General features: G+C 43.8%; 1 protein-coding gene across 1 annotated transcript; it reads right to left on the bottom strand.

Annotated features, from left to right (window-relative positions):
• Positions 1 to 263: 263 nt before the first annotated feature.
• Positions 264 to 11,728, bottom strand: LOC310633375 (uncharacterized protein; the record flags this gene model as incomplete). Its single annotated transcript, XM_083351077.1, has 7 exons — positions 264 to 2,199; positions 3,681 to 3,806; positions 6,326 to 6,463; positions 7,059 to 7,185; positions 8,026 to 8,515; positions 10,419 to 10,584; positions 11,626 to 11,728. 7 exons carry the CDS (start codon positions 11,726 to 11,728, stop codon positions 1,139 to 1,141), a joined length of 2,211 nt encoding a protein of 736 aa, XP_083207203.1. The 3' UTR covers positions 264 to 1,138.
• Between the last annotated feature and the right edge of the window lie 569 nt (positions 11,729 to 12,297).

The raw sequence follows: 12,297 nt of genomic DNA, 5'->3' as shown, positions 1-12,297 counted from the left end.
AGACTCAGGGCGGCTTACAAGCTTAGCAGTAGCCTTCATTCTATGTATATGCCTGCTTATTAGGGCTTTCACACACACCCCAAGCGGCATTATTACAAAGTCAGCTTAATTGCCCCCAACAATCTGGGTCCTCATTTTACCTACCTGGGAAGGATGGAAGGCTGAGTCAACCTTGAGCCTGGTGGGACGCGAACCTGCACTAATTGCAGGCAGCTGGTGTTACTTAAGGAGGCATTAGCCCACTGCTCCACCAAGGCTCTTAAGCCTGCACTCTTTTGAAGAGAGCTCTGGCGTTGTTCCCGAGATCTGTTGGAGCCATTATCCCAGCTTGGTCACAGCCACAGGCTCTCCTCCCACCACTAGGACCACTCTGATTTTTACTTTCTACTTCTTCTACTTCCTTCTTTTAGGCCTTGGTACTTCTCCAATTTCTCATACTTCTTGCAGATGGTGGTGCCATTTGGTACCAATCGATATATCGCCATTACTGTCATACTGTCCTTGTCCACTACCTTGATATCTGATTGATTGGCTGGTATTTGCCTATCTGACTGAATCTCGAAGTCCCACAGGATCTTGTGTTATTTTCCATGACATTCTGTTGACTCTCCCGTCTGGACATGGAGGATCTGGCACATACAGTGTGCAGATGTTGCTGTACACAATGCCAATTACCTTGCTGGGCTGTTCAGAGTGTGCTGTTTCTCTGTTATAGAAACACTATGTGTTCTATCTAGCCACTATGCGTTTGACTGTCTCTGAGGCCTCTCTGCATAGTCTGCATTTGTCTAGATAGCAGACCACTGCTTCTATGGATCGTGTACTAAGTGCCTGTTTTTGTGCTTCTATGATCAGTGCTTCAGTTGTGTGTTTAAATCTAGCCTTTTCCAACCACTGCTAGAACTATCTTCCTGACCATTTTCCCAGATGAAGCACCCACAAAGACTTTCTTCTCTATAGATATTCAGACACTTATTTCTGGCAGAAGGAAAATGGAAGGATTTACTCCTGTGTGAACTCTTTCATGCTTGATAGGCTTGTCTGTTGAAAAGTTGCTCTTCCCCAAGTTTAGAGCATTGTATTTCTTTCCAGAGTGAATGATCTGATTTGTAATTAGGTTAGAGCTGCAGGTGTTTCCTCAAGAGAGGCATTTGTATGGCTTTTCTCCTGTATGGACTTGCTGATGCTTATTTAGACAAGATTTCACCCGGAAGCTCTTCCCACAGTCTTCACACTCAAATGGCTTCTCACCTGTGTGGATCCTGTAATGTCCATGTAGATGGGATTTGATGTTGAATCTCTTGCCGCATTCAGGACAGCCATAAGGCTTCTCTCCAGTATGGAGTCGTAAATGGACATTAAGGTTAGACTGCTGATGAAAACGTTTCCCACACTGAACACACGGATATGGCTTTTCCCCGGTGTGGATCCTCTGGTGCGTAATAAGATGCGAAGGCCGATCAAAACCTTTCCCGCACTCAGAACAGGAAAAATTCTTGTTCGACACTGTGATTTCTATAGGGGACTTCCTACTCATAATTTTAATTATTTTTTCTCTTTCAGGAGCTGCATAAAAGTGTGTCCCTTCTGGCAATATTGCTGGGGGACCCTCTGATTTGATCTCAGATGGTCTGGAGAGCTTGGCAGCTGCTGTATGGGTTCGCTGGTGCTTATTTAGGGAAGATTTGACACGGAAGCTCTTCCCACAGTCTTCACATTCATAAGGCTTCTCCCCTGTGTGTATCCTATAGTGCCCATGTAAATGTGATTTGATACTAAATCTCTTTCCGCAATCGGGGCAGCCATACGGTTTCTCTCCAGTATGAACTCTTAGGTGGACATTTAGATTGGACTGCTGGTCAAAGCATTTCCCGCATTCAATACACGGATATGGCTTTTCTCCCGTGTGGATCCTCTGGTGTTTAATTAAGTTGGAACGACGATCAAAACTTCTCCCACATTCAGAACAGGGATAGTTTCTTTTTGATACAGTAGAACATACTTGGGAGCTACTGCTGGGCATTTTCTCTTCAGCCTGAGAAGCTTGTATCAGCTCCAGGAATAACCCCTGCCGTTCTCTCGATTTGACCTCCATTGGTTCAGAAATTTTGGGTTCAAAGAACACATCCCACTGTGTTGGCTCCTGAAGTTGCTCTGCTCCAAATTCTTCCTGATGTTTTTTTCTGGTAGGCAGACTTTCTGCAAGGAAATCAAATATAATCTGTTTTGAAGACAGAGGCAAAAGAAGTAACAAGGGAGTGGCCAGAAAAGGAAAAACAACAACAACAACGTAGACTTGGTTTCAATACCAAACTTTGAATTATTCCTTAACATTCCTTAATTATAGAAAAATACCATTATTTGGATTCAGGCCTGAAATGTGATACATTTTGATTTCTAGGCTATTTAATTCACTATCAGTAGTCGTCACCTTATGACTGGTCCTAATGACAGTTCAAATTTATGACAGACTTCAAGAAAGGTTATAATAACCCATCCTCAAAGTCGCAACTGTTACACACACATATATGGTATTCGACCCCACAGTCATGATTGTATTTTGGCTGCTTTTCAACTGGCTTGCATTTACAACAGCTTGCAGAGGCCCAGTCAGGTTTCTTATCATTTGGCCTGAAACAGTTGGCTAACTCAGTTAAACCACCATTCTTTCACCTATTTTTAGTATCCCTATGTCACTGCGTTTTTTTTTAAAAGTGTTTGTCAGCTCCGCATGTCTCACTGTTTTTCTGCCAGCTGCATAGTAATCTTATCAATGTAACCAAGGTGATTGTCACATGTCCAGCCATGTTATGGTTTCATGCCTAGCACTGCTATTAAGTGCGCATGTCTACAAAAGGTTTTCTCACTTTACTTTTTTTCTTCTCTTTGTATTCTGTCTGATGAGAGGATGTAGTCAGGAGTTTTCCTTTGCTTTCCAATTAAAGTTTTATATACAGTAGAATTTATTTTGGAAAATTTATATAGCTGCCTACTCAACTCACAGTGACACTAGGCAACACACACCCATGTCAGCCATTTAATGGGCTCCATCCAACTCTGGGTTCTCCAAGCCCAGTGGCAAAATCGCATCTTCAGGGCCTTACAAAAGTGTCAGAGTGTGGGGTCAGTCTAATTTCTGAAGGAATAATATTCCAAAGGGAGGGAGCCCCATGGAGAAGGATTTTCTTCTGGGTCCCACCAGATGTACCTCTTTAGGGGATGGGACCCACAACATTCCTTGCCTCCCTGCTCGAGTGGGTTGGGTGGATGTGACTGGCAAAAGACGGTCCCTGAGATAACCTGGTCCCAAGCCATGAAGGGAACTATCAAAAATGAACAGTACAGTACAAAAATTCCTCACTTCAGCTGACATTCTAGATTCAGATGTAATAACAAGGATGGAAAATAGGTGGGAAAAATGAATTGCGGTGGCACTGGAATATTTTCAAGAATAATCGAAAACTGCTGGGCTACTCCCCCCCCCCCCAGGAATGCTGGAAATGCAGGAAAACTGTTCTGCATTTTTTGGAATATTCTGTTCCAGAAGGCTTCTGTTTTGCTCATTCAAATTGGAGAAGCAACCAAGATCTGTCTTAACAGTGTCACCTGTCTTCTTTCTTCCCACGCTCATCTTCCCAGGTGGCTTCAAAAACTCAAAAACCCTAACCCTAACAGCTCACCTGGAGAAGAATCCCTCAGATGACTCCTTTTCTCAGACTCCTGAATCATCCCATCTCTTCCAATCTGGAAGATCATGTCAGATTCACCATTACGGAGACAGTCATATGGATATTGGGGTGGCAATTCTAAAATAAGGAAAAAAGGTGAAGCCAGAGGAAATATTAGAAACCATGCAGGTAAAAAGACTATTACTAGATGTCTAAAAGTCATCAAAATCTAAAGCTTTACCTTCAGTGATGACCAGTTTTTCTCAGGCTTTAATTCAACATATTACCATGCTGGCGCTGGCTAGGATTGATTTAGGGGCGACATCCAAGTCCTTCTGGGATGTTTTGCTGGCCACTATACTCTCAGTATAATGAAGGGCAAGGGAGAAAAAGAAAGATACGCCCAATTGAATGCAGAATTCCAGAGAATAGCTAGAAGAGATAAGAATGCCTTCTTAAATGAACAGTGCAAAGAAATAGAAGAAAACAATAGAATAGGGAGGACCAGAGATCTCTTCAAGAACATTGGAGAGATGAAGGGAACGTTTCATGCAAAAATGGGCATGATAAAGGACCAAAATGGCAGGGACCTAACAGAGGCAGAAGAGATTAAGAAGAGGTGGCAAAATTACACAGAAGAACTATACAAGAATGAGCTTAAGGTCCATGATAACCACAATGAGGTGGTCACTGACCTTGAGCCAGACATCCTAGAATGTGAAGTGAAGTGGGCCTTAGAAAAGCTGAGCAACAACAAAGCTAGTGGAGGTGACAGTATTCCAGCTGAGCTATTCAAAATCTTAAAAGATGATGCAGTAAAAGTGCTACACTCAATTTGCCAGCAAATTTGGAAAATTCAACAGTGGCCATAGGATTGGAAAAGATCAGATTACATTACAATTCCAAAGAAAGGCAGTGCCAAAGAATGTTCAAACTATTGCACCATTGCACTCATTTCTCATGCTAGTAAAGTTATGCTTAAAATCCTACAAGCTAGACTCCAGCAGTATGTGGATCGAGAACTACCAGACGTACAGGCAGGATTTCGAAGAGGCAGAGGAACTAGAGATCAAATTGCCAACATACGCTGGATCATGGAGAAAGCTAGGGAGTTCCAGAAAAACATCTACTTCTGCTTCATTGACTATGTTAAAGCCTTTGATTGTGTGGATCACAACAAACTGTGGCAAATTCTTAAAGAGATGGGAGTACCAGACCATCTTATTTGCCTCTTGAGAAACCTATATGCGGGTCAAGAAGCATGAGAATGGCAGGGCTAGATGAATCAAAAGTTGGAATTAAGATTCCTGGGAGAAATATCAACAACCTAAGATATGCAGATGATACCACTCTAATATCAGAAAGTGAAGAGGAACCAAAGAGCCTCTTGTTGCTGGTAAAGAAGGAGAGTGCAAAAGTTGGGTTGAAACTAAACATTAAGAAAACCAAGATCATGGCATCCGGCCCTCTCAATTCTTGGCAAATAGATGAGGAAGAAATGGAGGTAGTGACAGATTTTATTTTCCTGGGCTCCAAGATCACCACAGATGGGGACTGCAGTCAAGAAATTAAAAGACGCTTGCTCCTGGGGAGGAAAGCCATGGCAAATCTAGACAGCACACTAAAAAGCAGAGACATCACCCTGCCAACAAAAGTGCGTATAGTCAAGGCTATGGTCTTCCCAGTTGCAATGTATGGCTGTGAAAGTTGGACCATAAGAAAGGCTGAGCGCCAAAGAATTGAGGCCTTTGAACTATGGTGCTGGAGAAGACTCCTGCGAGTCCCTTGGACTGCAAGGCGATCAAACCGGGCAGTCCTAGAGATCAACCCTGACTGCTCTTTAGAAGGCCAGATCCTGAAGATGAAACTCAAATACTTTGGCCACCTAATGAGAAGGAAGGACTCACTGGAGAAGAGCCTAATGCTGGGAAAGATTGAGGGCAAGAGAAGAAGGGGATGACAGAGAATGAGGTGGCTGGATGGAGTCACTGAAGCAGTAAGCGTGAGCCTAAATGGACTCCAGAAGATGGTAGAGGACAGGAAGGCCTGGAGGAACATTGTCCATGGGGTCGCGATGGGTCAGACACGAGACTTCACAACTAACACCACCACACTCAGTGGGTCTAATTATCTGTCACATTTTTGGTTAGCGGTCCAAATGTGTGCAACTTTCTGTGGTTTGCAGACACGAGACTACCTTATTGGGTGGAGTTTAGATTTACTGGGACTTAGAGTTACGGCAGCTGCAATGGGCCAATTAAAATGGGCAAAGAGGGCTGCTGAATCGGAATGGACATCCCCAGATTCTGCTGAGGGCATTCACTAGAATGGTTCAGTGGTTATTGTGAGCCCTGAAACACGTCTCTGATTTTGTACAGCCAATCCAGGTCCCTGACAGTGGGAAGTAATGAAATCAGTACGGTAACAGTTAAGTTAATGGGGGGAAAGGAAAATGTCCACCAGAAGACAAGCTAGACTGTATGTACTAAAGGAATAACATTGTGGACATTCTGATCAATGTTGTATCTTCCAACTGCCGTGGGTCTGGATGTGGGACAGTTGAGTCAAAGTACTTGACTTTGAAAAAAAAGTAACATATGCAACCCAATAAGACTTAAAATAGCTGGATTCTTTTGTTACAGAAAGACTTTTCTCACCAACCACAGTTATGTCCTCCCAATTCACAACTCCTTCAACAATAGAGTCTTTTCCTTTGAATGTCTGGAGATCAGCTATCTGTGACTCTTCGTCCCAGTCAGGCTGGCGACTCGGATCTGGTTTGGAAATCAAAAGCTCTAGAGCAAGCAAAGGAAAGAAACATAACAAAAGAGAGGAAGATTATTGATTTTCTTTATAGCTATATAACACAATAAAATGTCTCATGCAAGGACAGGCTGGGTAATTAGCTAGCTCAGAATTCTAATATAGGTACACCTCAGGTGATAGATAAGAGTCCAATTTCTTTTTTTATAGTGCCCTGATCAAAATATTGTTTTCCTTAATTGTTTCTCTGGTACCATTTCCTGCATGGTGCAAAATGATACTGAACCTCTTGGTCATCTCTGATTTTTTTGTGAGAAAACAACCAAGTTCAGAGAATACAAAGAACCAAACAAGGTAGAATTGACTACTAGTATAGTGTAGTTAAAATGCTGGACTAAATTTGGGAAGAACCAGGTTAAAGTCCACGCTAAGACATGGAAACCTCAGGAAACCTTGCATCTGTCCTTTCTCAGCTCAATCCAACACACAGATTCCCAAGTAAAACGTAATTTGCTCCTGGATTATTACATCTGCTTAATAAATAACTCGCAAGGTCCGTTATATAAGCAAAATGGAGTTGACAGCTTCAGAAAGGAGTCCATGATCTTACAGGAATGGGAACATTACCTAAAGAGGTCATGTTCTCAGAATTTTCTTGCATGACAGTGTAATACAATATTCTTTGCTCCTCATTTAGAAGGTCCCATTCCTCTTGGGTGAAATGTACAGCCACATCCTGGAATGCCACAGGACACTAGAAGAGGAAGAACATTGAATAAATTAATGTCTACTACTTTGATGACGGATAACCATGCCATTTAGCAAAAAAATATTCAGTAATAAACCTGCTGCATCTTGAATTTTTAATTCCTTAGCAAAGTTTATATAAAGCTGTCTGGTATTTGAAACTTAAACGTAATGTTGAAGCAAAGGCTCCCCTAACAAGTAGCAGGGTACAGATTAGAAATGTAACCATATTCCTACGACTGGGATACAACTTACTATTTTAACTTGTGGTTTTGATTTGTGGTTCAGCAAGCCACAGAAAACTAGGCACTGACTTATGTTAACCAGGCCATTGGATTAAGTCATAATAGAGCTATGTTATGGGAACCTAAGATACCAACCCAGGATTTGTAATTAGGAAGGTCTGAACCAAGATATTGGGGTGTATGTTATATCTGTAGCTCTCCAAGTAAGAACAGGCTTTCCTAGAAAGTTGGGAACTGTTATCAAGGGAGATTTTGACACCCCTGAACTATAAGATGTTATGTGAACGTGGGATACCAACCCAGGATTTGTAATTAGGAAGATGTGAACCAATTTATTCAGATATATATTAGACCTGTAGCTCTCCAAATAAGAACAGGCTTTCCTACAAAGCTGGGAACTGTTATCAAAGGAAGCTTTTAGCTTTCCTTCTTTCTACTGTCCACTCCATTTGTAGCCTATTGCAGGACAAATTCAGGTGGATTCAGAATCCAGCCCAACAGAGACCCCCTCTTGCTTTACCAGTGCTTGTGGTCAGAGGAACAGCAACATTCCTAGCGTTAGACCAAGAATCAGGGGGTCCCTTTCTTATTAGCAAGAATACCTGTTGCTGCAGGTAAGCTTCAGCCAGCTGAGCTGCCTCCTGGCTGCTACCTGGCTTCCTGGCTCTCACCCAAGCCTGCATTCCCAAAGGAAGCACGTGCAGAAACTGCTCCAAGATGACCACGTCCACAATCTGTCCTTTGGTGCGGTCCTGCGGTCTTAGCCATCTCTGAGCGGCCTCTCCCAGCTGGAACAGAGTCTGCCAGGGGCTTTCTCCCAAAGGAAGAGCATCGGAACGAAACCTCTGCCTGTTGTACTCCTCGATGTCTTTGAGCAGGGCATTCACGTCCATCTTGACATCCCCAGCGATGCCAACCGGTTCCTCTTTCCCAAAGCGATGGGCTTCTGGAGCTTTCATGGATGCTGTCCAAGCAGATCTTCTTCTACACCAGCCACCCAGTTGATTCACTGGAGCCCAAGAAATTGTTTCCTCGGCTGGGATTTGGGAAAGTAGAAACGTCTGTGGGTCCATCTCAAAAGAAACTTTGCAACTAGTTTTAGGAGAAAAGGAAAACACATCTGACTTATTGGGCACACTGAAAACAAAAATAGCAAAGGGAATGAAAAACTGAACCCATGATGAGCAGAAGCTAGATACAAGGCATGTAAAACACTTCATAAGTGACCGAGTGGGGTAGGCAGAGAGAAGCGTAGACATACACTGGCTGCTTTGTCTATTCTGCCCCTGTCCAAAGCAAAAATATCACCACAATCTCCTAATTCTGCTGCCTTTCTCCTGCAAATAAGAGGGCCCGGTTGCTTGCCATCTGATGCTGCCTGGAGTCCCCCTTGCCTATATGATTATCGTTCCAATAATTAATAATAATAATAATAATAATAATAATAATAATAATAATAATAATAATCCTTTATTGTCAAAGTACAACATGTGTACATTGAGATTAGCTGAGCCTCCCCCCCCTGCTCTCTCCCCCCAACACACAGTGACAACAAACCCTCCATCCCACCACACCATGTGAACCAACTACACCACACACCGGCCTCCCAAGTCAATTCTGCATAGGTTCACAGAGATTATATCCCATTTAAAAGCCTAACAGCCCACGGATAAAAGCTATTATTAACAGAGGGATAGAATCGCGATCAAGTGAAGTACTAATACCACTTTACAATGCTTTGGTAAGGCCACACCTGGAATGCTGCATCCAGTTTTGGTCACCACGATGTAAAAAAGATGTCGAGACTCTAGAAAGGGTACAGAAAAGAGCAACAAAGATGATTGGGGGACTGGAGGCTAAAACATATAGGGAACGGTTGCTGGAATTGGGTATGTGTAGTTTAATGAAGAGAAGGGTGAGGGGTGACATGATAGCAGTGCTCCAGTATCTCAGGGGCTACCACAAAGAAGAGGGAGTCAAGCTATTCTCCAAAGCACCTGAAGGCAGGACAAGAAGCAACGGATGGAAACTAGTCAAGGAGAGAAGCAACCTAGAACTAAGGAGAAACTTCCTGACAGTTAGAACAATTAACCAGTGGAACAACCTGCCTCCAGAAGTGGTGAATGCTCCAACACTGGAAGTTTTTAAAAAGAGACTGGACAGCCATTTGTCTGAAATGGTATAGGGTTTCCTGCCTGAGCAGGGGGTTGGACTAGATGACCTCCAAGGTCCCTTCCAACTTTATATTATTATTATTATTATTATTATTATTATTATTATTATTATTATTATTATTATTATTATTATTATTATTATTATTATTATTATTATTATTATTATTATTATTCAGCCTGTTGGTACGGCTGGCTATATTCCTATAATCTCCTACCGGATGGTAGGAGAGTAAAGAGATACCGTCCAGGGTGTGAGTCATCCCTGAGAATCTTCCTCACTCTTCCAAGGCAGCGAGCCCTGGCGATGTCATCCAGTGGTGTCAGGGGACAGACCACAATGTCTTGTGCTGTGCTCACTACCCTCTGTAATACTTTCCTGTCCGCGGCTGTCAAACCAGCATACCAAACCACAACACCAGAGAGAAAAAAACTGATTTTTGCATCGCAAAAATCTACAGTCAGAAATCTCCGTCCAGTTCACACTCTCCGAATTGGAGAGAGAAGCCGGTCAGCAAAGCCAGGGCTCAAATGAGACCCCGGGCGTTGTGCTTGTCAACCCCTCCTCCATCGCCACCGTCTTCCACCCACCCTCTTTCTCTTGACTGCTCTGCAACCCGGCCAATTTCTCTCTGCTGCTGGGAGAGACTCCGCGAGGCTATGAACGAAAACGCAAAGGTGGTTCTGCAGGCGGGTGGATGAACAGAGGAAAGGATGGGGACACCCGGGGACGCGTCCCCCCTCCCCAGTTTGCTATTTGCTCAGCCACGTGCCAAGAAGCCTTTTTAGCCGAATATCTAGAGAAGGGGGAAAAATATTCTTACTTTAGGGTTAAGACAAAAAAGGAGAAAGAGGTCTCTGCTAGACCTCCTTGCATCCAAAATAGGACGGCCGTGTAAGCGGAGCAATCGCTGCAACTTCCCAATAACCCGGAAAACAAATCGGGAATCTTGAAATGCTGTTCGCAGCGAAGAGGAAAGCTAGCAGGTACTTCGGAACGAGCAAAAGAAAAAGCCGAGAGCCCTCTCGTGGGCAATGGAAAGAAACGTTTCCTAGTTTTGCCTCTGCTGAGTTACAGTAAACCGCTTTCCTCCCAATGATCCTTCAGTGGGCAGAGGGCTTTTTTTTTTTTTGGCTTGGCATAGAGTAGGGCAGGGGTCTTCAAACTTGGCCCTTTTATAACTTGTGGACTTCAACTCCCAGAATTCCTCAGCCAGGCATGCTGGCTGAGGAATTCTGGGAGTTGAAGTCCACAAGTTATAAAACAGCCAAGTTTGAAGAGCCCTGCAGTAGGGTTTTCCCAAACTTGGCAACGTTAAGAATTCTGGGAATTGAAGTCCGCACATCTGAGTTTTACTAAGACTGGTTTGGAGGCCTCTGTGGTGTGTGCATCTCAAATTAAGGGAGATGATCAGCAGTGATCCCACCCAAACGTCGCCCTGTTTCCTTCTGTCCCTTTAATTTAATTTAATTTAATTTATTAATATTTCTATACCGCCCTTCTCCCGAAGGACTCAGGGCGGTGTACAGGGCAAGAATAAAATACAAAATTACAAAAGTTAAAAGTAGTTAAATAAATGCCCATTAAAAGAACAATTAATACATAATAAAAAACCCCAATAAAATAATAATAACCCTCCCCCCAATCCCCCCTCAGGCCAGGCCGGCTTGTTCGAACAAGTATGTTTTTAGGTCGCGGCGGAAGGAGCGGAGATTGGGCGCTGTCCGGAGCTCAACTGGTTGCTGGTTCCATAATTCTGGGGCGCCCACAGAGAAAGATCTCCCCCTGGGGGCCACCAATCTACATTCTCTGATCGGTGGCACCCTGAGGAGGCCCTCTCTGTGGGAACGCACAGGGCGGAGGGAAGTTGATGCCGGCAGCAGGTGTTCCCTAACCCTGTGGCCATTCCGAAGATCGGATGACACTTACGTCCGCCCCTGTATCCAATAAACCAGAAAAACTCCGGTCATTGATAGTAAACGTTATCATGGGGCGACCATCTTGGACTGGCTGCTCAACTGCAAGCGCACCCGTGACCTCGGAGGGCGGAGCCGTGGCTGGGACCAATAAAATGGCTGATGCCACAAGGTCCCCTTTGTGAAAGATCGTGGGTGAGTTTCCGGTAACCGCCATAGCAACAGAGGAAAAGTCACGAGAGTCTCGCAAGAATGGGGAAGCTAGAATTCCCCTGGCAGTAAGGTCGCGCACTGGAAAAACCAGGAGTATCTTTAAAAAAACAATGAGCAGCCCTTATGACGCGATGCTGCTTTGGTTATGCGGATAAATGCATGAAATCCTGCAAACGCCACTGCGTTGCAGCACCCTGTACTTTAGTGAGTGAAGGTGCTCCGTTGGGTGCTTTATCTCCACCAAATTATCTCCTTCCAGGTGTGGAATAAAGGAGGGATCACCTGGCAGCGGCTTTCTATCTCCATTATTGTGCCATGATTTACAGAATAGGCTGAAGCTAGTGTTGAAGGAAAAGTCTTCATCATGGTTCAGTCCAAGACAGGAATAAACAACATGGCAACTGCTTTAGAAAGGAAGGTTGCAGTTTATTGAAGAGGACAGCCAGACAGAAAGATGGCTCTGGAAGAAAAAAAAGCGAGAGCAAATGTAGGAAGTGGGTTTTTATACCACCTTGAGCCTTTTGTTTGGAGTTGTTCTTGTGGCATGAACTTTGACCTGAGTCTGAGTGTGCC

This window comes from Vipera ursinii (assembly GCF_947247035.1).
Source record: "Vipera ursinii genome assembly, chromosome: 2".
NCBI classification, from domain to species: Eukaryota; Metazoa; Chordata; class Lepidosauria; order Squamata; family Viperidae; genus Vipera; species Vipera ursinii.
Note: the sequence above shows the minus strand (reverse complement) of the source record. Positions and strands in the feature narration are given on the sequence as shown.